Source organism: Leiobunum rupestre, chromosome 4, assembly GCF_980474605.1.
Source record: "Leiobunum rupestre chromosome 4, qqLeiRupe1.1.hap1, whole genome shotgun sequence".
In the NCBI taxonomy this organism is placed as follows: Eukaryota; Metazoa; Arthropoda; class Arachnida; order Opiliones; family Sclerosomatidae; genus Leiobunum; species Leiobunum rupestre.
The window spans coordinates 55751460-55778521 of record NC_143387.1 but is presented as its reverse complement, the minus strand read 5'-3'; the positions used below and the strand labels follow the sequence as shown (position 1 = coordinate 55778521).

General features: G+C 37.6%; 1 protein-coding gene across 2 annotated transcripts; it reads left to right on the top strand.

The window, feature by feature from the left end:
• The first annotated feature begins 1795 nt into the window (after positions 1 to 1795).
• Positions 1796 to 27062, top strand: LOC149948368 (rhodopsin-like). Of its 2 annotated transcripts, XM_090172183.1 has the most exons (5): positions 1796 to 2180; positions 8276 to 8729; positions 18268 to 18596; positions 25643 to 25879; positions 26472 to 27062. In XM_090172183.1, the coding sequence occupies exons 2-5, from the start codon at positions 8324 to 8326 to the stop codon at positions 26622 to 26624; spliced, it is 1125 nt and encodes a 374-aa protein (XP_090028309.1). In that variant the 5' UTR covers positions 1796 to 2180; positions 8276 to 8323; the 3' UTR covers positions 26625 to 27062. The 2 variants fall into 2 exon arrangements, with proteins under 2 accessions (XP_090028309.1, XP_090028310.1); XM_090172184.1 differs by lacking the exon at positions 1796 to 2180 and having other exon boundaries at positions 8275 to 8729.

Sequence of the window (27062 nt, the reverse complement as noted above, 5' to 3'; positions counted from 1 at the left end):
TAAACTGAGTAGGAAGTAATTAAAAAATCGACTCACGCTAGGACTTATTCTTAACGTAACTAGCGCCAATCAACCCTAGCTTCTGTTAAACCTGGTGGCAGAAATGATAAATTCGTTGATAAATGGAAGTTCACGCTTCCTTTAAGATTCAAAGTAGGTTCAAGGTACTGAACCCCTTCGCCCTCTGTACGCGCAAGTTCATAGTGAAAGTTAATAGAGATAGCCTATTATTATAGCCTTCGTATTTGACTCAAAGATGACGATTTCTCCAAGTTCGGCTCGCACGGTTAGTCGATTATAGATACTTAACGAATATCGTACTATCTCGAGTCATGGACTCGCGGTCACGCCAATTGTCCATTATTCTCTCTGGGAAATTTTATTCTTTGGCGGAACAATTGGCTATTGGACAAATGTGTAAATCGAAGAGATCCTTTTCACTAAGATCAAGTTCCGGTTAAAGTTACTTTCAAACTTTTCAGCCGTTAGCTATGGTAACTTTAACCGTTTCAAACTCATCCTCAAATCGATATTAAAAGTAAAACTTTCGTTGATGATTTAGCGACCACTTTTTCCTCATTCCGTTTTCTCATTGCCAAAATCACAAGAATTTAAATGGTGAAGAAAATTCATCTACGAATAACTCAACGTTCCTCTCGGAAATTTGGCAAAAGCACCCCAGTACGCTTTGTGGGTGGCCCATTTTCCGAGTTTAATCCGCCTGCGCCTCCACAATCTTCAAGCTACTTCGTTAACGATTGAAATCCTAAATTTTTACGTGAGGTGAAAGACAGACAAATAAATTGAATAGGCTAGGTTACACCAAAAGGTTTACTAGGAGGATCGTACTTGCTTTAAAGAAATCAACGGCTCAATTAAGCAAGAATTAACAATATACAAGATATGTTAAAAATTCAGTTAATTCATAAAATAAATTGTTATTTTTTTATCTCGAGTTTAAATAAATATGGCTTTTGCATCAAATTATACTCCAAATTTACAAATATTTTACCCTGTTTTAGTAGATATTATCACCTTCCCAAAATTAAATTAAAAATTAAATATAATTTTTGATCCAGGTAAGAATATTGTACCAGTAACTAAGATATCAGTAAAAATATATATCGAAAGATAATATTCTTCAGCTAGAGCAAAAACACGAGAACCACCAATGGTCTAGAGAGTTAGGAGTGAAAACGCGAACAAGGAAAGAGACCAAGAAGTGGGGGAGAAAACTAAGCTTAGTTTTCTCCCCCACTTCTTGGTCTTTTTACTTGTTCGCGATAATATTCTTCGGCGTACACGTATAAAGTGTAGTAAATTTTCCAAAAATAATTACTCTCCAATTTAAAGTTTCTAAATAGCAGTTGGAAAGGGAACGAAAAAGCTCCAATTTATTTTTTGGCAGACGGATAACTTTCATTTTCAAAGCTACGTAACAAGTGGCGGATTAAATTTGGCTCGTAAAGACGTATAAAGAACATAACTTGCATGGTAAGATCGATTGGATAGCACTCCGCTCGTAATCTGGCCAAAATAAATTGAAGGTTAAAAAATGGATTAAAGGGGCATTTTGTGGAGAGAGATATTTAGTTGTCAACAAACGGATAAACGACTAGACCTAAAATCGTTTATAGCGGGGATATTACGGGTCTGGGATTAATTTCCAGATGGCGTTTTCAGATTTTAAATAGAATATGTAGACATTTGAAATAGAATATGTAGACCCATTGTGATTAAAATGAGACTTTTTAAAACGTTCGAAATAATGCGATCCTTTTTTCAGAAAGAGAAGTGTCACGAATTTTAATTGACAAGTACACATCGTCAAAAAGAAGAATGAGACACCGAGAAGGGCAACGTGATCTGACAGAAGAGTGTACGTATAATACGGCCACGTATGTTGCTACTTTCGGCCGATAGAGGGAAGGGATATTTCCCCCGACGCTCGTGGGATCAGAGGTGGAAACTTGATGAGCAGATATAGCCTGGCCGCGGAGCCGGAGAGATGCGAGCGACTCTGTTCCTGAGACGACCGCTTCTTTGGAGCGCACGTTTTCAAATTGGAAAAGTTTTCGCGTTCAATATTTCAAGACGGTTTATTCTAACGTTGAAAAGAAGACGATTTTAGGAATACCATCTAAATTTTGAAATTGCCCGTGTTGTTTCCATTTTTTAGGGTAAGTTTAGAAATATTTATTTTTTCATTTCTTAACTCGTTCTCAAGAAAAAAACCTTATACAACGTGGTTATTTGTAGTTATATTTTTTAAATATTAGAGTATAGATCAAGTTATATAAGTACATTGCTATACGATGTAATATTAAAAATGATACTTAAAAAACGTTTTAAATTCACAAAATACATTTATTTCAAAACCCAAAATTTCGGATCAACTGTTTCTCCGAAATATTAATTTCTTAATATTCAAGTTTATAGTTTAAATTCAGTTTTAAACTAAGAGTTTATCGCAACCAAAAATAGCTCAAATGAAGCGAATGTCCTTTTTACAAACTTTTTTCTCTTTCACTTCAAGGTTATTTTATGTCGCTGACATATTTTTTCCCAGATAACTTTTTTTGGATGACTCAGTGCGAGCCTATTTCTGTCCCATATCATTCAAATAGAAAATGTTCGGAATGGAGAATTTCAAATATTTATTAAAAATGTTGGCTAACACTTTTTAGGCTTATTAATTCAATAGTAGGTGGATTATTTTCACCCGTTCTCGGACTAAAAGTGTTCTCTTTTTACCCTAAAACGTTTTTTTCGCCTGTTCCGGGGATGATAATTAATCCACCTCATAAACTATTCACTTGTTCCGGAGTATTAGGGCTACTCGTTTTACTCCTTCGGAAAATTAGGTGTAAAGGAGAAAATTGGAATTTGTCGTCTGCTAGCCAGAATTTATCTGCTAAAAAGGCCACAGGCAGCCATTGTGGAATAACGTTTTTACACCGACTCAAACTATCACCACCACAGAATCGGAGTAAAATGACGCCATAGCCTTACTCTTCTTACCCTACTCCGAAATCCCGGAACCAGCGAAAATAAACCACCTAGTGTCGTGGCAAGTTGCAGGTGCAGTTTTTTTTATCTGAGCAACGCTGTATTTTTAAGCTACATTCAAAGTTAACAGAGTGGAAAATATCTTTTTTTTCTGCATAGCTACTTCAGATGAAAACCTATAAATCTTTTTGTAGAGATAGAAAAATGAATATTAGTATTCCACTCAAGATAAGCCTTCGGGCGATTCTCGAGCGATTTCATTTCAAAAGAATCAAGCAATTTCCTGACTTTACTTTTGTAGATAGATATGCACTCTCTATAGGTAGCATTCCAAAGAACCCCATAATCTTTGTATTGTAAAGCAAATTTTACCACGCTCCGCTTTTGAACCACGGCCGCCACCTTTACCAAATTTATCGCAAAAGCGTAGAAAAACGATTTTACGAAATCGAAAATAAAATTTGTGTAACCGCCTATTTTTTTTTTTTACAAAAGAACCCTTGGATGCTACAATCGTTAAAAACGGAATTCTTTCCGGAAGAAAACGCATTAGTTTCACCTGTTCACAAAGAATAGTTAATTTGTATTGCATGCACAGATTCCGCGGTGTAAACAGAGTGAAGGGAATGCTCTTGAAGTTCTATCGTTTACCGTATTCTTGTTTTTGTTACCGGAAATATTAAGTCTAAAATTAGCCTACTGACGCCTGTAGAAGTATTCCACTTGCCTTACATACGTGTTCAGAAAAAAGCCGACTACCGGCACCAGATGTAAATATATGTATATGTATTAAAAGATGTATTTAACATTAATATGCGTAATCAAAAGGATGTGTAACTCTGTCTACCTCTTCCCGTCTTAAGGCCTTAAATATCGATTCGGTTGCTATTCAACACAAAGTAAATAATATCTGCCTTCTGCACGACTTCTTATTTAAATGTTAAATTTTTCTGAATTTTTTACCTTTCATAGCTCTACACGGACGAGAGATCACCCGTTTAAATTGTCTAAGCCCCTCGCTAACTCCACTCCTTAACCCACACTGTCATAAATGACTGGAATAAGCATCCCTCTGAAATTGTAAAACCTTTCGGGGAAAAGTTTCGTATTATTTCAACTCAATGTTATAATATTATTTACTCATTTCTTTTTTTTTTCTCTTTTATTTTATGTGTGAGTGCTATTTTTATTTAAATACGATGTTCATATACAAGTCATCAGGGCTTCGTGTACAGCTTATTGTTGAATAAATAAATCATATTTATTGAATTTGAATTTTTTTTAAATCATATTTGTGTGACCAACACATTGTTGAAATATTTTCTGTTCTCAGTTTGCGACTCGTGCTCACCAACAATGTTTAGCAAAAATGTGGGCTCGTGTGAAAAGGGTTTAAGTCTTTAACTATCGAAGGGAATTCTCCGGTTGACGGGTAGACAATTCCGTAGAGACGCTTTTAAAAAATAAACTTGCGAACGTTTTTTAAACAAGCCTTCAACGGCCTTTTATCTCTAGTTTCTGACCAAGGTTATTCGAATGTGTGTTTGAACAGTATTGCCACGATCATGGTCTAATCCCTAAACACACATTTTCTTATCATGTAGCATGGGAAAGTGTCTTTTCTTATGTCGCTTCAGTTATATATATATATATATATATATATTTATAGATAGATAGAGAGACTTGAAACCCTCTTCCCCCTCACCCAAGTACGACTAATTTCTGGGGCTCAAGCCCCCCAGGGAAAAACCTACGAGGGCAGAGCCCCACAGAAATTAAATCTAGGATAAATAGCTAAATCAGGGAAAAATTTCTAATCTCACTGCCTTTATATTTTGGTCCTAATTCAGTCTTTTTAAAGAAGTTATTAATGCAACTAACATTAGGATGAAATAAGCATAAAATTGATTCGTCCAAACAGAAATTTACCTCGTCGTGTACCCTGTTTTATCCAATTATCTTCAACTTAAAATAAACTCGTAATTTATGTGACGAACTAAGGCACGGATATTTTTCTGACTTATATTTTGTTATCAATTAATTCATTGACGGGTGAGATATTAGCAAGAACACTAAAAAAAAATATAGTAATACAGATTTAAAGCTGTACATTTTCTTGTTTAAATTTTAAGTACATGTATGTTGTATAAACAATTAGGGCCTGTGCCCCCCAATAATTTTTACGATCGCCACCGCTGTGTATTTTTGGTACTAAATATTGCTATCAGCGAAAGTAATCTAACAAAAATAAGTATAGCATTTTCTATTCACCTAACGTTAGTTAATAACCTGTTTCTACAATGATCACATGAATCATAACGTGGCTAAGGACTGCTAACTTTCCGCCGGCTGGCAATAGTCTTTGATATTCCCATGAAACGATTTACTAGAAATCATTACTGACAGATATTTTTACGGGAGCACCAAGCGCTATTGAAAATTAAAACGCTTTCAAAATTAAAAAAACATCCATTTCTTTGGCAACATAAATAAATTATCGAATCCGAATACAAAATCGACTAGTCGTCGCCGTTAAAACAAAACCACGTATCTTTTCGGTGGCCTTTTTGAGAAAAATGGATTTTTTAATTTTGCAGGGACTTGTGAAATCGCGTGTTAGGTTTTTACACGTGAGTTAATTTTATAGTTAAATAATTTCGTTTCAATATTGACTCTTTATGAGGATTTTAATTTAAAAATATGTTGCTAAAGGGGAATTTTTAGAGATACGTGGTTTTGCGTCATGAAGTGAGCTAGGAACTGAAATTAAGCAAGATACGTGCTTTTGCGCGAAATGCGTTGTGAATATCAAAGATACGTTTAAATGTTTTCTCGATTTAAAAAAATAAATCCAATTGCAACCTATTCATGTTTTTAATGTTATATACGTAAATTGGGGTGTAGAATCTAAATATGTCAATTTTGACAAAACCACGTATCTCAAGTTACGTGGTTTTGTTTTAACGGCGACGTAGTATTAACACTACTTAATCTGTAGTTAGTTATTTTTAAATTTAGAGCTAACCGCTAGATAAAAAATGATTTTAGAGATCTTAAAATCAACTTGAAAAATGAAAAAAACCCCACATTTGGGCGAAAATCAGCCTATAAAAACAGGAATCAACGCTAAAATCGTTTTCTGAAATCTCAAAATCAGTTTCTGATTTCTGAAATAACTTTGAGATTCGAAATACCGTACTCAAAATATCAATTGTCCGACTCCTCGGTTCAGTGGTCACACTAAAAAGTTTTACGCTACTTACTCACAGTGTTCCAAAAGCCCGATTTTTTGGCCAAAATTCTAGAGAGTACCTATCATAAATAGTTTTACAATCAGTCGTCTTTGGCTGGCTCTAACTCCAAACGATGCTAGCCAATTTCGTAGATCTTTTCACTATGGGTAGACAAGAAGTCATATAATTCGAAACTTAAATTTGCTCACAAAATGGTTTTGTTTTGTTTATGTGATGTCTTGTTTGGAGGTTTATTTGATTAAATTGCGTTGGGGTGGCACCGCATATAGAACAGGTTTGCTGAGATTTTGCTCCAGAAATGATACTTAAAACCTTTCCATCAATTACCGTCAAATAGAGACTATATTTGATCGATAGATTTAGATTTTTTGAAATTGTTAATTAAGCGACTGAATATCTTCAATCTGTTGTTCAACCCAAACCTTTTCTTCAAAATGGAGTCTTTGCATTCTTTTAAAAATTGAATTCTCAGAGGCCTGCAATATCTAATAGACTGTGGAGATGGATTATTCCAAATGGTATGTCCCACGCTTGAACAAATTCGTAAACAAAACCATTTTGTGAGCAAATTTCAGTTTCGGATTTTTTTTAAAACATTTAATTTTTCCAGCCCAAAAACCGCCCAAATCTTGGCTAGCTTTGGGCTATATTAAAGAAATTGTTTTAACATAGATAAACGTCAATGGTTGCCGAACTAACAGAGAACGCAACGATTTTTCACCGTAATTACATTATATGACTTCTTGTCTACCCATAGTGAAAAGATCTACGAAATTGGCTAGCATCGTTTGGAGTTAGAGCCAGTCAAAGATGACTGATTTTGTGCATTTTGAGATGGTTTTCGTTTCGTATCTTTATTTATATACGAGACATCACCATCCAAAAAATACTACATGATATGAATAGCTTAATCTATCCAATGTAAAGGTCAAGATTGTCAAAAACGCAATAGGAAGCTAACTTGGCCGCTAGGGTTCGCATGAAAAAAATTTGTACATTTGACAAATCTAGGTATTCTGAATAAACGAATATGTAAAACTATTTATGATAGGTACCTATCATAAATAGTTTTACATATTCTAGAATTTTGGCCAAAAAATCGGGCTTTTGGAACACTGTGTTACGCTATCAGCATATGTAACATAATTACTCATAAGTATGCCACTGTACCTTTATTCCATTCAAAAATCTTCGCGAACGGTTTGTTTCACCACGAACCAGTAAAAAGGTGGACTACGTTAGATTTTAACCATTTTATTCATCCTAGTAATTTTGGGAGTCACACTATTGGCCACTAACAAATGTATTTAAGCCAATGGAAAACTTCGAAATTGGGTCAGAATTTTAGTCAGCCCAATTTAGCTTTATTGAAATTCATAAACTCGCTCGGTTTGTTTAAAGGGTAGTTTAGAAAAATAAAAGATTGGGGAAAATGAACAATACGGTTCGGTTCAGTGATCGCTTTCCGAAAATGGAACCAGTCGTCGAAGTGGGATATTCCACCAGCGTAATTAAAACCCATACCAAGCCTAGAAAAGTTAGGCCTAGGCTCAAAAGAATCCGCAAAGACTCCGACCTTGTAGATGCACCAGAAAATCTCAACCTGAATTTCAACTATTTTTTCCAAGAAACCTGCTTCTTTTATTTCAGAATGCCAATTTATTTAAGAATCTGAGTCTGCGAAAACTTAATTAATTTGCGAATTAATTACATTAACCGCACTTGACACTATATTGTAGTTAATTTTAGCTCCTAAGCCTTGGTTGTTCAAACAGGTTTGTTTAATAAAATAATGGCCATCAGTTTATCAATCGTAGAGCTAATTGCGCGACGGCATAACCTACATTTGAGATTCGATACGTCAAATATTACGTACGGTATGGATGACGCAATATCTGTGAAAAAAACCGTTAGTGAAGAAATAGAGCTAGTGGCATACTTATGAGCAATAGCGCGCGATATTACAAGATTACCACATTTACATCGTTCATGGTATGCTTATGATTTTTCAGAATAGGCACAGGCATCGAGAAGGATTCCGTCATTAGGAGTTGTTCGGGATGACGGATTGCGTCTACTTGACGGGTTACTGGAATTTAGTGCGAAACGAGAGCAACTCCAGCTTGGAGGATCCCGGCCCCCAAGACGAGGATGATCGGCTCATCCTGACCCCGAGCAACGCCACCCAAGTCGAGACCCTGTCTGGGACGGGTTTCCACGTGACGGCGGCCATTCTGCTCCTCATCGCGCTGGTCGGCGGCACCAACAACTTGACCGTCATTGTCATCCTGAGCCGAAACAAGACGCTCTTGACCCCCATGAACGTCATCCTCATGAATTTGAGCATTTCGGACTTTTGCATCTCCATTTTGGGCAGCTTCACCAGTTTCGTGACGGCGCTCTACCACCGCTGGATTTACGGACAAGTCCTCTGCCAGGTGCACGGATTCCTCATGACGCTGGCCGGTAAGTACCGCTTCGGGCTTGGACCTTGGAGGAGAGAAGTATTCTGGAGTGGAAAAGTCGGGCGCCACCTGCGGCTTTGTAAAATTCCCATCATGCACTTTTTGGTCGGACGTCATCAAGCCAGAATGATGGCAGATAAAGCTGACGTCCGACCAAAAACCGGGGTAGTCTGGGTAATTCTAACAGCAATAGGCGGGAAAGGACGTTCTTATTACCGCTATGGAATTTTCCACTCCAGAATACTTCCCTCCTCCAAGCTTGGACTGAGTACCTGGCGATACGGACTAGATAATAAAGTTCATAAATAATTGATGATTTGTGTTTAGATTTTTAAGAAAAACAGATTAATTTGATTTATGTCGGATTTTTTATAAAACAATTAATGTTTTTTTTATTTTATTGATTTTTAAACGTATTTTGTATCTTTTTTCCTGACCAATGTATTAATAATTTGCGTGCATTGCTAACGTAAACGAAAATCGAAATTAATTATGGTCAATGGAGGTAAGTGTGATCACCTCCTATTATTTCCCCATATATTATTATAAAAAAATATTTGCTGAAAGGATATTTAAATATACTTAATTATACACATTTTGTATATTTTCAATATTAATTTAAATTAAATTTAGTTTTTAAAACTTTTAGTTGAAAAAACGTTATACTATTCTACTTGTGTTTAGAGATTTTATGCCCAAAAGAAAAGTTCCGTAACTTTTTCCTAACTGGCAAACCGGTTTCATATTTTGGTATTTTGTAGTCTGCTTATCATTAAACCTGCTGGGAAAATTTTAAATTTTTGCTATTAATTTGCTGTTTTCAAAATTTAATCTGGAAAAACTCTTTCTAAATTTGCAGTGTGGGGTAAGTGTAATCAGTTAATCAATGTTAAATTTTGGTAAAATAATTTATAGTTTATAAGACACCCTTTTAAAATATTATCGATGTAAACTTCCTAAAAAAGGAAAGGTGAAGCTTTAGCTAGCTACACAAGCATCTGGGTACTTTAGTTTAAAAATATATTATTTTATAGCTTCGAAAATCATATAGCTTTATTGCGATGCCATGTTTGTAATTTCATAGCAATTGGTCAAGGATTTCACGTGATCACAATTACCCCACCCCCTATCACACTTGCCCCGCATTTTGGGGGTAAGTATGATCAGTAACTGAGTTAAATTGAATAATTAATATTTAAATAACGATTTATTTGATATTAAATTTGATTGCGTAGTTGTGTAGGACAAAGTGGCCATATTGATGGTACCAATTCTTAAGAGGGTGCAATTTTTAGTTTAGAAGTCATTTCAAGTAAACTCCCAACAAAAATATTTTGATCACACTTACCTCCATTGACCCTATCTTAATTTTATTTTTTATAGTAATTGTAATTTAGTGTGCTATGAATTGGCGTTGTTTCAGAAACAATTATTTGCTACAGTTTCATAAATACCTAGAAGTATAAAATATGATTTAAATCAATATTTTTTTATTTAAATCAAGACTTAAATCGCCGATTTAAATCAAATTAGTTTAAATAAGACATTCCTGGTTCTCAATTCGATTCCTGTCAGTTATTGCTCCAAATAGATTAGAGCAATACTGTCCTTAAAGGCTTAAAGCCCGAATTAGTTATAAATAAATTGATCAAGACGTCGAAATCGGGGCAATTAGGGAATGCTGCTATTATATAGTTGTATATTTTGCTTCTCGTTAGAACTAACTCCCCACGTGGGACAGCGCAATACCAGATGAGCTTAGTTAACTTATCAGACTAACCTAATTTAATTTCGTTAAAATGATACATTCTGCTGAGAACTGTGGCGCTACAATTATACATGTAGCACTGATACTTTCCCTGCACAGTTCACAGTCAAATATAGCATTGTAAACCCCCCTTTTTACGACTGTTTTTCATTTAAGGTTTGACGAGCTCTAGATTAGTCACGACAAAAGTTCAAAGTGTCTTTTCGATTGAAAATCAAATCAAAATAAACAATTAAAAATTTATTTTCTTGAATTATAAAGAAACAGCGAGGCCTTGACTCAAAAATTAACAATAATAGCTAAAAACAATGTGCATTCAATACACGTTAGTATCATAATTTATTTGAATTATTAAATCGGTATTTATAAATAAATTTAAAACTTCAAAAAATATCGTATCGCGATGCTTGTATTAAAAGTTATTTGAATAATTCGGGGAATTTAACAACCATTAAAAGATATTTTTGAAATAAACTTTTTAAAAGTTAAAACATTTCGCGTAGCGTATCATCTGGGGAGTGGTCGGTGTTGGAATTTCAAAAGAGCAACCGCATCTTAGGGTTCCGATTCATCAATCGCAAAAGCAGCGACAAATTTCTCCGGGGATCGCGTTGAAGGCCGAGTAACCTTTTATAAAACTGTGTTTTTGGAGACGGTAAATCAGTACTTTTCGCGCGCCCCTAAGCTGTCGGCGGCTAATATACAGCACTTCCGACTCCTTCGATTCATCAACAGTATATATAGAAATTGGCCGTAAGTCGCCCTAGGGCTGGAAAAAAAGTTTTCCCTCGGTATGTGTCGCAATTTTTTGACTAATGCAAATTGGAACAGGTGCTTCGGATGTCCCAGTGGAAAGTAGTTTTCCCAGCCTCCGAACCCTCCGCGAGGGGCACCCCGCAGTGCTTATATTTATATTTGGTCTGAACCCTTTGATAAGCCGCCGATCTCGATAATCGACTTTTTTTTTGAAGAGAAATCGTGGCAATGAAGTCATTTTCATCCGGATAAAGTTTAGATTGCTTTTGCCCGATAATTGCTTATTTCGAAGCCAAAAAGAAGTATTAAATGTATCCATCTCCCGTAAAGAAAATAAAATTGAAAACCTGTAGTTTTCAAATAAATAAGAACTCATTTCGGGATAGCGCTGTGCTTTTTAAAACGTTTCCGCCACGTGGGAAACCAAATATTAAAACCATGATAAAATTAATTTTTACAATATAATTTCCCAAGAATGCTTAACCCAGATTACTGTTAAGTAAAATCAAAGGAATTACATGTAACTATTTTTAATATATGTCCCTTCTTAGCTGTACAATAGAATAAACGATACCCTTTTTTTAAAGCTGGGGCGAAGTCATTTTATGTATGGGTGAAGAAAGCAATTAAAATCTAAAAATTATAAGTCACCCGAAATAAATAACTTTAACGCTCTTAAAATGCTACCTTAAAAGATTCTCGAAAAACAGTGAAATGTAGCTATTTAACAGTTTCAATGCAAGTTTATTAATGAACTTTAGACAACCACTAGTATTATCTCGTTTTGATGACTGAAATCAGTAAATAACTAGTTAGCAAGAGCGATATAAGTCCGAAAAGTGTGTCAACTAAAATATTTACTGAGAATTAATCTAATAATATTAATAATAATCAGTTAGGATAATACCCTGGGTACCACCTTACTCCTAAGTCATCGCGCAACTTTTAAAGTCATTAATTCATGTGACCGGGTTACTAGAGCTAGTTCATTTCGAACCATAAAAATGCTCAAAGACACTAGATAACGAACAGAAACTTAGGCTTCTCAAAGTGGGGAATCGAGTTTCAGAATAATCAGTGAACCTATCACTGATTTTTAGCGTTGTTCCTAATCCACCCCTCTTGGGTCCGAAGAGGAAAACAACCCGTCCGAGACATCATTGGATCCCTAAATCTGAGCTCTTCTGACGCCATTGCAGCCCACTACAGTAATATTTTTCCCCCTTTTCTCGTGTCTGGGGAAAATTCTGCCACGATACCGCTGAACATTATCCTGAAGAATAAATAAATACATTCTTGATAAAATGTAGTGAAAGCTCTTGGCTAAACTTATAAGCTATACAAATTGCATAAAACTGGATCGACAAGAAAGAAGTTGCCGAATAATTATTAATCTTAATTAATAATTTTGTTTCTGTGCAAAGCGGAAAAACGATTTACGATTGATATCAAGAGTTATTTTCATCGACGCTTAAACGAGGCAAAGCAAGAATATCGACTTTGAGAGCTCAAATGTAGATGCCTTTTATACACATTCTTTGCTGCTACAGGTTGAAAAATAAATTTCAATCACATTTATTATTTTGAAAGCGATTTGCGCCATTAATTTAGGAGCTATACTGAATTTGAAATCACCCAGTCGGCAATAAAATTTAAAACAAAAAGCAATATTTAAACCCAAATTTATTCTACATTCCCAAGACTATTTCCATTTTGAAAAATTTCAAACGTTACGACAGATTACCAAAGAAATACGTTCTGAACTTTCAATTTAAACTTTGGAATTATTCATTATATATTTAATTTTAATTTTAGTCTTTGGATTTTCGCGTAAGTAAAACGGCGAAGCTTTTCCGACGACGTTTTCATTTCGATTCCTTAAGAGAGTCGCGAGAAAGGAATTTCATTCGGAGAGCTTGAAAAATAAAACAAAAACTTAATTTCAGTCTGAGCAAGATAGTCGTCGGCCAAAACTATACAATTTCTTCTTAACCTGAGAAATATTCAACGGTATAAACTATCGATTGAAAAAAATTCGCGCACATTCCCAGACTCGCTTCTAAACCTTTTCCAGATATAAAGAAATTGAGATTTCTTGTACTAAAACGTTACTTCGGAGTTCATCTACGTTTCTTTACGGTATTTCCTTGTGCGGCCTAAATTCGTTGGCTAAAATTTTTCTTTTTTACCTAGAAAACCCAGAGAAACTGCGAAATCACTCGAGGGACTCTATACATTTTAAAATAAAAGGCGATTCTTAACGCGTATTTTGTTTTTCTTTCGAGAGCTTTTAGATTATATTTCGGTTCCGAAACTAGAAATATTGTCTTAAACGTAAAGTGTAGTGGGTCGAGGCGAAATTCAACATTCCGATGTTGTCGGCTTAAGAATATTTCTTCTAAATTGAACTGACTCACGAGACAAGAAGCAGACCGTAAGAGTTAAATGTATGTAAAATGAGTTTTTCCAACGGAAGAGATGGGTTTTGTGACTTACTTAAAGGCCAAATATACTTCGTTCACGCCGAAAACATTCTTGTCCTGAATAGTTAACACATACGCCGCGAGTGAGCTTGGCGCTGCGTTAACGATAACGAGGAACCTCCTTCGCAAACTAGTGCGTAGAAATTATTCTCAAAATTAACTTCCGTCGTAGCTTTGTCTGTTGCGTAGGTAGATTGGAAGTGAAATCACCCACTTACTATCGCAATGTATCTAGTTTCGCTTGAGACCAAGGCCTATAGAAAATAAAAATGTTTTCATCATAAAACAATTGGTGCTTAATAATTTATGACAAATTATTGAATTGGAATTAGCTAATATAAACATTCGCTTCGTTTCTATTAGCCTAGCTGATTATTATTCTAAAGGTACTCATTTTGAAATTTGAGATTTAAATCGCGTTTTCGCTGATATTTATTTACGTTCACCTACACTTAGTCATCAACGTAACCCGATAGTCATACTGCCAACAAAGAGAGTTTGGCTACTAGCTTGTCCTCAGTATCTGAAGTACACTGTTTCGTCTGTACGAGGTTTACAAGGCCTTTAAGTTACGTGAATTTGAAACGGGCGCGGAGTACGTGAAAGGCTTCCCCGTTGTTGGTTTTGACAGATGAAACAATTTACCTGACAACGAATTTTGTATGGTTTCTTCTCTTTAGTTGGCCAAAAGTAATTATTTTATAAAATGGTCTAACGCAGCTTCGCGAATATTTTACTCATTAAAATGAAAACAATTAATCCCAAATAGATGTTTCTATAAAATAAAATGAAAAAATTAACGAAAACAAAATAAAACACGTAGCTGTTACGTCACAAAACCGAGCTTTATTCGAAAATTCGAAAATTCGGTATTTGCTTTTTTAAACTGGAATAAAATTATTTCGTTGGTTTCAAAATCAAAAGCGCAATTTCGCTCGTATAATTGATAAGCTTGCACGCAATGGGAACTCAGCGATTGAAATAATCAGCCCTTTACCGAAATTTTAATTGTTTCAATCTAATTTCTTCAAATTTATCGTTGACATTTTGGTAAAATATACATTTATTGTAATTTAAAATTACAACTTCCGTTCTGTAGTTTTAATGAATAATGAAATTTGTTAATCAAATTTCTCTATAAATATTTCCTTTTTAATCTCAAGGATAAAACGGTATTTTAACCAATAGAAAAATTATCACCGTAATGATTGCTATTGCGCAATCAAGGTTTTGTTCCGAGCACGGAGCCCCCTAGTGTCTAAATATGACTGAGGCGAAATGGGGTAGGTACATTTGTTCGAATTCCAATCGTCCGAACGGTCGAACAAATGTTAGAATTTCATTCGTCCGAACCGCCGAAATAACAAATGTTTCAATTGTTCGAATTGGACAACTTGTTTGTTTCATTCGTCCGAATCGGTAGCGTCACTTGTCCAAATTCTGTCGCTAAATTAGTATTTCTTATTGCTGTTTTTTTTTTGTCCGGATTTTTTTTTAGTGCAAGAATAAAAAATAAAAAACTACATTGTAAATATCGTTGTTTGTTAGTAAGTGGGAATTGCGTTGAATGTTGTGGATATTTTAGGTTAGGTTAGGTTAGGTTAGGTTAGGTTAGGTTAGGTTCACGTTAATGTTACTATTTTCTTATATTAACAATATTAAAAAAAAAACAACCAATTCCTAATGTTCGAAAAAACGAACAAACGATTATTCGAACAAATGAAATTCGCCAGTAAAGTTAACATAAATTGAACGACTAAATCACCAACAAAAGTTGTGATAAATTTTTCGGGCAAATGAAATACGTTTTCGGACATACGATCCTGTTTTCCGGCATTCGGACAAATGATCATTCAGACATTTGTACCACCGTTCGGACGAATGAAATTCGAACAAATGTACCCAAATCGGTGAAATATACTATTACCAAGTGCGAGCTGGGTGAGAGGGTAAGTGTAGGAAAAAAGATTCAGTCGAGAAATTAGCTTTAAAGGAATAGGAAGCGTCAACGTATTGCTATTATGATACTTATGGTAATAAAGAAGGGGGATAATATGATACAAGGCTCATTTTCCGAATCGTATTCCCTTTTTAACGAGAATAGAAACTGTATAGCTATTTCCTTGGCCGATAAATGCCAGTGGGGTATGGTTTCAGAAATGTGAGCCGTACGCATCGTTTCCACAAAGGACGTTGCACTCGGGTCGTGGCTGACCGCGGCGTGGATAGGGCGTACAGTGAAGGAGATAAAAGAGAGTTATACTTCAAAGATACATTTCACTTGTTCATAAGTAAATGCGCTACCTTTTCAGACCAAATTTGATTTTTAGAATATATTATAAAGCAAATTTGAACAGCCGTAGTAATACTTTCACATTGGAGACTGATTTTTTTTATTCTTTTAATATATAACGTCTCCCTTAAAAAATAAATCTGAAAAGGTTATTTAGCGCATAAATAAACAAGTTGGCAAGCCAAAATATACATCTCCTCCCAATGACAAAAAGAGGGCGCTTTTGGAAAATCCTTTTCCCTGATTCTAAGAAACTGGGTACGCAGTGATTACGCTTTGCCCCGAAAATGCGAACGCGTTCGCAGGCCTGACAGACAGACCCACAGACAGACAGACAGACAGACACGGTGGTTGTATAACCCCTCCTAGGGTACAAAGTCCCCTCGGAGAGGTAAAAATAAGCTATGTCTTTTCGAGAGAAAAGATTAGAACTGTTGAAACAGGCGTATCAAAACCTTAACGCGATACTTCAACCGGAAAGCTAAGCCTTTGCCAGGTTGTAATCAATTGCCCGATTTCAAAATTACGTTTTTGCGCGTGACAGTACCTTTACATTATGAGGTATACCAGGCTTATTTACCCGCTTTTATACCCTAACATGGCGGCGTATTTTCACGCGCAAAATGAATTTTAAGATCCCCCAATTAATTAGATCACCATTGATACTTAAAGTTTATATTCGAAATCTCAATTACAATCGCGAAATCACTGGTGTGAGTAGAGCAGCACCTATACCTTTAACGATATCTGGACAGTACGCGTGATCTGTGAATCAGTAATTGACATTTACCTTTAAAGATAAAAAACCCAGAAACATGATAAAACAAAATCAACACGTGATCAGTAGAAATTCGCCGGCCCACGTTCGTAAAAATCACCACTAAATCGAATCTAATTAGTTTTAACATGAATCTATTTAACCCATGAATATTCAACTAGAAAGTAACGTAGTCGATGTAGAACTCGTCTATTACTTATAAGCAGTCGAAGCGTTAGTTATGGTTAGGTTTCCTTTTCGCGGTATTTATCATGAATCTGTTTAATTAAATAGATTCAGGTATTTATTTAATAATATTATTATTCGAATAGTTATTATTATAATAAAATTATAACAGAACATTCATTATTTAATAACAATAATAATAATAATAATAATAATAATATGCACTGACTCAGGCTTTCTTCTAAAGTATCAGAGATAGTTTTTATGTTAAAATTTTTGAAAACCTCACAGGCACTCGATAGAATCATGAAAAAAGAACCCTTTTTTCGTCTATGATAAAATCGCTTTCAGCATTCCTTTATTTTGTATTTTTGTTCTAGAAGTATTTCTAACTTCAAACCTTATTTTTAACCTATCTTTCGCTAAAAGGACGTCATTTCCGAGTTCATTCTTATTGGCTTAAAAAGGTAAATCACTCGTGTGGCCTGTTCTCTCTGGAAGTATACCGTGGCTAATGATAAAGTGAAATATGCGTGGGATAAATAAATTCATGGTTTTAACTGATGGAACCTGGTTAGCAAATAGAGAGATGCCTTAAAAGTATTTCGGAAGAGGAACGATATCGATAGGTTGTCGCGATCGATAATTGTCGAAGGTGCCGACGACGACGACGACGGCGACACTTCGGACGAAACAAAAGTGGCACCCAAAATGCATTTCGATACGAAACTAAAAAGAACTCACGTTTTCAGGAAATTGAGGTGGAAATGGCAAAAACCCCAGAGATTCGTCCAGCAGACCGATTCTTACAAAGAAACAATCATTTAGAGCGAAACCCTTTGAAGTCCTAATTCAATAGTTTGTATCATTTGTACCAAATGGCGCTAATTTAAACTTTTCAGAGTGAAGGTTATTAATATTTACCGATGTAAAAACTACAAACGAATGTTCAACTCAGGAAAAATTCCACATAACAAAGAAGCACTTAAAAATTTTATTTTTCGCTTTTTTTAAAAACAATTCATCCGTTTCAGACCGTTGGGACCATCTAGTACGATCGCCGGTCAGATCGGGGTCAACTCAAATTGGGGACAATGAGGAAAAATTTGGCGTTAATGGGAAATGGGGCCAACACGATTGCATATCCGGTGGGGCCAACTACTAGCCACTCCGGTCCTGCTTCGGGTATTTAAAAATTGGCCTCGAATGTCGTGACGGCTGGGAAAGGATTTTCTCCCTAGTCAGATGCGTATGTCTCTGGAATTCTCCGCGTTGATTTCGTGTTGTGAATTGCAGGAATGACAGCTATCGGGACCATAACGGCCGTCTCGGTGGAGCGCTACTTATTAATCACGACTCCTTGTCGGTCGGCGATTCTGACCATCCAAAGGTCGATAGGGGTCATCGCCAGCATCTGGGTGTACGCCCTCTTGATGGCAGCACCTCCTTTGTTCGGCTGGAGTCGTTACGTCGTCGAGAGACCGGGCGTCGCCTGTTCCATCGACTGGGAGACGGCCACCCTGGCCAACGCCAGCTACATCTTCTACCTGTTTGCCTTCGGCTATGTCGGCCCCATTTCCATCATAGTCTACGCCTATTCCATGCTTATTCATTCCTTGAAAAACGTAAGGGTACTTAAGTGAGAGAAGTGGTCATGTCTCTGGCGAGAGAAGTGGTCATATATCTTGCTAGAGAAGTGGTCATTTCTCTTGCGATAAAAATGGTCATATCTCTGGCGAGAGAAGTGTTCATATCTCTTGAAAGGTAAGTGGTCATATCTACTAACAAGGAGAGTACCCGCGGTGTTTATTGCCGATTTTGTTTAAAGTCGGCCGTAATGTAGACCTATACGAGTTATGAAATTTCCCATGGCAACCGAAAATGTTTTTGACCACTTATAACAAAAATAAGATTTTTTCCTTATCTTACCCAAAATGTATTACAATTTTACCCCAAAAATGTTCCAAATAAACCAAAATTGATGAAATTTACTTAAATGTGGTCCAAATTACCCATTTCATGATTTTAATTTTTTTTAAATTTTCGCAGGAGGGACCCTGTGAAACCGAGAAAATCCCATGCTTTTTTAAATGGAGATTTTTTTGGTTTTAAGTGGTCAAAAACATTTTCGGTTGCCATGGCAAATCGAATGGGTAGTGCAACGTCTCCTTTTTGGAAATTTCATATCTCATATAGGTCTACATTACGGCCGACTTTAATCAAAATCGGCAATAAACACCTCGGGTACTCTCCTTGTAAGAGAGAAGTGTTCATATATCTGGCGAGAGAAAAAGGTCATATCTACTAAGAGAGAAGTGGTCATATCTCTTGCATAGCTCTGGCGAGAGAAGTGTTCATATCTCTTGCGAGATAAGTGGTCATATATACTAAGAGAGAAGTGGTCATATCTCTTGCATATCTCTGGCGAGAGAAGTGTTCATATCTACTATGAGATAAGTGGTCATATCTACTAAGAGAGAAGTGGTCATATCTCTTGCATATCTCTGGCGAGAGAAGTGTTCATATCTACTATGAGAGAAGTGGTCATATCTCTTGCGATAGAAGTGTTCATATCTCTTGCGATAGAAGTGTTCATATCTCTTGCGAAAGAAGTGGTCATATCTCTTGCATATCTCTGGCGAGAGAAGTAATCATATCTCTGGCGAAAGAAGTGGTCATATCTCTGGTGAGAGAAGTGGTCATATCTCTGGCGAGAGAAGTGGTCATAACTCTGGCGAGCGAAGTGGTCATATCTCTGGCGAGAGAAGTGGTCATATCTCTGGCGAGAGAAGTAATCATATCTCTGGTGAGAGAAGTGGTCATATCTCTGGCGAGAGAAGTGTTCATAACTCTGGCGAGCGAAGTGGTCATATCTCTGGCGAGAGAAGTGTTCATATCTCTTGCGAGAGAAGTGTTCATATCTCTTGCGAGAGAAGTGTTCATATCTCTTGCGAGAGAAGTGTTCATATCTCTTGCGAGATAAGTGTTCATGTCTCTTGCTAGTGAAGTGTTCATATCTCTTGCGAGTGAAGTGTTCATATCTCTTGCGAGATAAGTGGTCATATCTACTAAGAGCGAAGTGTTCATATCTCTTGCATATCTCTGGCGAGAGAAGTGTTCATATCTACTATGAGAGAAGTGGTCATATCTCTTGCAATAGAAGTGTTCATATCTCTTGCGAGAGAAGTGGTCATATCTCTTGCATATCTCTGGTGAGAGAAGTGGTCATATCTCTTGCATATCTCTGGCGAGAGAAGTAATCATATCTTTCTTGCGATAGAAGTGGTCATATCTCGGGCGAGAGAAGTGGTCATATCTCTTGCATATCTCTGGCGACAGAAGTGGTCATATCTCTTGCATATCTCTGGTGAGAGAAGTGGTCATATCTCTTGCATATCTCTGGCGAGAGAAGTAATCATATCTCTTGCGATAGAAGTGGTCATATCTCTTGCATATCTCTGGCGAGAGAAGTGGTCATATCTCTTGCATATCTCTGGCGAGAGAAGTAATCATATCTCTTGCGATAGAAGTGGTCATATCTCTGGCGAGAGAGGTGGTCATATCTCTTACGAGATAAATGGTCATATCTACTAAGAGAGAAGTGTTCATATCTCTGGCGAGAGAAGTGGTCATATCTCTTATATATCTCTGGCGAGAGAAGTAATCATATCTCTTGCGATAGAAGTGGTCATATCTCTGGCGAGAGAAGTAATCATATCTCTTGCGATAGAAGTGGTCATATCTCTGGCGAGAGAAGTGGTCATATCTCTGGCGAGAGAAGTGGTCATATCTCTGGCGAGAGAAGTGGTCATATCTCTTGCGAGAGAAGTGGTCATATCTCTTGCGAGAGAAGTGGTCATATCTCTTGCGAGAGAAGTGGTCATATCTCTGGTGAGAGAAGTGGTCATATCTCTTACGAGATAAGTGGTCATATCTACTAAGAGAGAAGTGTTCATATCTCTTGCGAGAGAAGTGGTCATATCTCTTGGTATCTACTAAGAGAGAAGTGTTCATATCTCTTGCGAGAGAAGTGGTCATATCTCTTGCATATCTACTAAGAGAGAAGTGTTCATATCTCTTGCGAGAGAAGTGGTCATATCTCTTGCATATCTACTAAGAGAGAAGTGTTCATATCTCTTGCGAGAGAAGTGGTCATATCTCTTGCATATCTCTGGTGAGAGAAGTAATCATATCTCTTGCGATAGAAGTGGTCATATCTCTGGCGAGAGAAGTGGTCATATCTCTTGCATATCTCTGGTGAGAGAAGTAATCATATCTCTTGCTATAGAAGTGGTCATATCTCTGGCGAGAGAAGTGGTCATATCTCTTGCGAGAGAAGTGGTCATATCTCTTGCATATCTCTGGTGAGAGAAGTAATCATATCTCTGGCGAAAGAAGTGGTCATATCTCTGGCGAGAGAGGTGGTCATATCTCTGGTGAGAGAAGTAATCATATCTCTGGCGAAAGAAGTGGTCATATCTCTGGTGAGAGAAGTAATCATATCTCTGGCGAGAGAAGTGGTCATATCTCTGGTGAGAGAGGTGGTCATATCTCTGGTGAGAGAAGTAATCATATCTCTGGCGAAAGAAGTGGTCATATCTCTGGCGAGAGAAGTGGTCATATCTCTGGCGAGAGAAGTGGTCATATCTCTGGTGAGAGAAGTAATCATATCTCTGGCGATAGAAGTGGTCATATCTCTGGCGAGAGAAGTGGTCATATCTCTGGCGAGAGAGGTGGTCATATCTCTGGTGAGAGAAGTAATCATATCTCTGGCGAAAGAAGTGGTCATATCTCTGGTGAGAGAAGTAATCATATCTCTGGCGAAAGAAGTGGTCATATCTCTGGTGAGAGAAGTAATCATATCTCTGGCGAGAGAAGTGGTCATATCTCTTGCATATCTCTGGTGAGAGAAGTGGTCATATCTCTTGCATATCTCTGGCGAGAGAAGTAATCATATCTTTCTTGCGATAGAAGTGGTCATATCTCTGGCGAGAGAAGTGGTCATATCTCTTGCATATCTCTGGCGAGAGAAGTGGTCATATCTCTTGCATATCTCTGGTGAGAGAAGTGGTCATATCTCTTGCATATCTCTGGCGAGAGAAGTAATCATATCTCTTGCGATAGAAGTGGTCATATCTCTTGCATATCTCTGGCGAGAGAAGTGGTCATATCTCTTGCATATCTCTGGCGAGAGAAGTAATCATATCTCTGGCGAAAGAAGTGGTCATATCTCTGGTGAGAGAGGTGGTCATATCTCTGGTGAGAGAAGTAATCATATCTCTGGCGAAAGAAGTGGTCATATCTCTGGTGAGAGAGGTGGTCATATCTCTGGTGAGAGAAGTAATCATATCTCTGGCGAAAGAAGTGGTCATATCTCTGGTGAGAGAAGTAATCATATCTCTGGCGAGAGAAGTGGTCATATCTCTTGCATATCTCTGGTGAGAGAAGTGGTCATATCTCTTGCATATCTCTGGCGAGAGAAGTAATCATATCTTTCTTGCGATAGAAGTGGTCATATCTCTGGCGAGAGAAGTGGTCATATCTCTTGCATATCTCTGGCGAGAGAAGTGGTCATATCTCTTGCATATCTCTGGTGAGAGAAGTGGTCATATCTCTTGCATATCTCTGGCGAGAGAAGTAATCATATCTCTTGCGATAGAAGTGGTCATATCTCTTGCATATCTCTGGCGAGAGAAGTGGTCATATCTCTTGCATATCTCTGGCGAGAGAAGTAATCATATCTCTTGCGATAGAAGTGGTCATATCTCTGGCGAGAGAGGTGGTCATATCTCTTACGAGATAAATGGTCATATCTACTAAGAGAGAAGTGTTCATATCTCTGGCGAGAGAAGTGGTCATATCTCTTGCATATCTCTGGCGAGAGAAGTAATCATATCTCTTGCGATAGAAGTGGTCATATCTCTGGCGAGAGAGGTGGTCATATCTCTTACGAGATAAATGGTCATATCTACTAAGAGAGAAGTGTTCATATCTCTGGCGAGAGAAGTGGTCATATCTCTTGCATATCTCTGGCGAGAGAAGTAATCATATCTCTTGCGATAGAAGTGGTCATATCTCTGGCGAGAGAAGTAATCATATCTCTTGCGATAGAAGTGGTCATATCTCTGGCGAGAGAAGTGGTCATATCTCTGGCGAGAGAAGTGGTCATATCTCTTGCGAGAGAAGTGGTCATATCTCTTGCGAGAGAAGTGGTCATATCTCTTGCGAGAGAAGTGGTCATATCTCTGGTGAGAGAAGTGGTCATATCTCTTACGAGATAAGTGGTCATATCTACTAAGAGAGAAGTGTTCATATCTCTTGCGAGAGAAGTGGTCATATCTCTTGGTATCTACTAAGAGAGAAGTGTTCATATCTCTTGCGAGAGAAGTGGTCATATCTCTTGCATATCTACTAAGAGAGAAGTGTTCATATCTCTTGCGAGAGAAGTGGTCATATCTCTTGCATATCTACTAAGAGAGAAGTGTTCATATCTCTTGCGAGAGAAGTGGTCATATCTCTTGCATATCTACTAAGAGAGAAGTGTTCATATCTCTTGCGAGAGAAGTGGTCATATCTCTTGCATATCTCTTTTGAGAGAAGTAATCATATCTCTTGCGATAGAAGTGGTCATATCTCTGGCGAGAGAAGTGGTCATATCTCTTGCATATCTCTGGTGAGAGAAGTAATCATATCTCTGGCGAAAGAAGTGGTCATATCTCTGGCGAGAGAAGTGGTCATATCTCTGGCGAGAGAGGTGGTCATATCTTTGGTGAGAGAAGTAATCATATCTCTGGCGAAAGAAGTGGTCATATCTCTGGTGAGAGAAGTAATCATATCTCTGGCGAGAGAAGTGGTCATATCTCTGGTGAGAGAGGTGGTCATATCTCTGGTGAGAGAAGTAATCATATCTCTGGCGAAAGAAGTGGTCATATCTCTGGCGAGAGAAGTGGTCATATCTCTGGCGAGAGAAGTGGTCATATCTCTGGTGAGAGAAGTAATCATATATCTGGCGATAGAAGTGGTCATATCTCTGGCGAGAGAAGTGGTCATATCTCTGGCGAGAGAGGTGGTCATATCTCTGGTGAGAGAAGTAATCATATCTCTGGCGAAAGAAATGGTCATATCTCTGGTGAGAGAGGTGGTCATATCTCTGGTGAGAGAAGTAATCATATCTCTGGCGAAAGAAGTGGTCATATCTCTGGTGAGAGAAGTAATCATATCTCTGGCGAGAGAAGTGGTCATATCTCTGGCGAGAGAAGTGGTCATATATCTGGCGAGAGAGGTGGTCATATCTCTGGCGAGAGAAGTGGTCATATCTCTGGCGAGAGAAGTGGTCATATCTCTGGCGAGAGAGGTGATCATATCTCTGGTGAGAGAAGTAATCATATCTCTGGCGAAAGAAGTGGTCATATCTCTGGTGAGAGAAGTAATCATATCTCTGGTGAGAGAAGTAATCATATCTCTGGCGAGAGAAGTGGTCATATCTCTGGCGAGAGAAGTGGTCATATCTCTGGCGAGAGAAGTGGTCATATCTCTGGCGAGAGAGGTGGTCATATCTCTGGCGAGAGAAGTGGTCATATCTCTGGCGAGAGAAGTGGTCATATCTCTGGCGAGAGAGGTGGTCATATCTCTTACGAGATAAATGGGCATATCTCTTACGAGAGAAGTGGTCATATCTCTGGCGAGAGAGGTGGTCATATCTCTGGCGAGAGAAGTGGTCATATCTCTTGCATATCTCTGGCGAGAGAAGTGTTCATATCTCTTGCGAGAGAAGTGGTCATATCTACTAAGAGAGAAGTGGCCATATCTACTAAGAGCGAAGTGTTCATATCTCTTGCATATCTCTGGCGAGATAAGTGGTCATATCTACTAAGAGAGAAGTGGTCATATCTACTAAGAGCGAAGTGTTCATATCTCTTGCATATCGCTGGCGAGATAAGTGGTCATATATACTAAGAGATAAGTGGTCATATCACTTGCGATAGAAGTGGTCATATCTCTGGCAAGAGAAGTAATCATATCTCTGGCGAGAGAAGTGGTCATATCTCTGGCGAGAGAGGTGGTCATATCTCTTGCGAGAGAAGTGGTCATATCTATTAAGAGTGAAGTGTTCATATCTTTTACGAGATAAGTGGTCATATTTACTAAGAGATAAGTGGTCATATTTACTAAGAGATAAGTGGTCATATTTACTAAGAGATGTGGTCATATTTACTAAGAGATAAGTGGTCATATTTACTAAGAGAGAAGTGGCCATATTTACTAAGAGATAAGTGGTCATATTTACTAAGAGATAAGTGGTCATATTTACTAAGAGATAAGTGGTCATATTTACTAAGAGATGTGGTCATATTTACTAAGAGATAAGTGGTCATATTTACTAAGAGAGAAGTGGCCATATTTACTAAGAGATAAGTGGTCATATTTACTAAGAGAGAAGTGGCCATATTTACTAAGAGATAAGTGGTCATATTTACTAAGAGATAAGTGTTGATATCTTTTACGAGAGAAGGGTTTAACCATCTCTCTACGTACATTAGCGCTCATTGGAATCGGCCTCGATCGTGCGAATGTACATGTTTCACATTAAGGAAAACTATCAATACTATTATCTTTAGTATATTATAAACTTCTGTTACCATTGATTGTTCGTTCTCTCTATCGCGTGCAGCGTCCGAAAATGTCCGGCAAGAGCAAAGCCAGCCAGTCGGAGCAGAAAGTCACCTATATGGTGACACTGATGATATTTTGCACGCTGTTTGCCTGGACTCCGTACGCCGTTGTGGCGTTAATGGCGTCATGCGGATACGGCCATTTGATTGGTCCCGTGGGGGCTGTCAGCCCCGCCCTCTTCGCGAAGTCTAGCGTCGTTTATAATCCATTCGTTTATTTTCTACTTAATCCACAGGTCAGTAACTTTACTTCAAATTATTTTGGTAACGGCGTTTTAGTGACGAAGCTAACGTTAATATTCACGATATGAATTACTACACTTTGCTTTGATTATTTAGTTTGACTAAAATGCATCACCGATACAAACTTTCTGTTTAGAAAAATTAAAATTAAATTGACATTGACCTGGTTTTATAAAGCTTTATTTTGAGGCGTTTCAATAAATGCTGCTCTCTTTTTCTCCCCCCCCCCCCCTACGCGCATGCGTGCGAGTCAGTGAATAAAATAGTCACGAGTGTATGTTATTTTTATTTATGACGCCAAAGTGTTTTTGTTCAGGAGGCGCGTGCGAAATTGAACGAGCCCTTCTATTTTGAAATATTAAGTAGCGTACACTCTAAAATATCACGCTTTAACGAGTATGTCCTGGCTCTCAGTATTACTACTCCTATGGAAATCGCTGAGCAGGTTTTATTTAAGCGTCTATTATGAAGTTTACGTAACCGGTATGTAATGGAACTTTCTTGGAAATTATAAATAACTTAACGTTACGCGCTGCACTTAAGCGCAATTAAGAGCGAAATATTTAATGAAATTATCATTTGCAGATGCGTACTGTATTTATGAAAGTACTGGGTTTCAAAGTGCCGTTGCAGTCTGACGATATGAGTGTAAATACGACCAACCACGGCTCGTACACGGGGGAGCAGGACTCCCTCAAAATGCAGAAGCTGAGTGTAATCGGCACTTCGAAAGTTTAAGAGATCCTCGGACATATCAGTCGTGTCATCATCACAGAAACGTTATTTCGGAATCAGAGAAGAGCTTCATTATTTTAAATCCTCGAGTTGGAGAGTCCGCGACTGGGACGTTTGTAGAATCGCGAGGCGTCAGGCGACGGCTAAAATATGTTCCGTTAATAGACCAGTTAAAAGATCGCGGAATCATTTGAATTTCTCTAGTTTCCCGCACTAGTCTCTAGAAATGGGGCTGGACAAATTGAGCAATTTGTTTGGTCGAACCATCTATTCTGAGCTACGGGTGGAGGGGGATAATGAATAGCGCGGGAGAGCAACAATATCGAACACCGCGGGTGCATTATACGTCATAAGATGTCCAATTGCTACTCCCGCCTCTTTTCCCGTAGCGCGGCGTACGCGGTCATCCTCCTCTCCCTCTCTTTATCTTTATCGTTATCA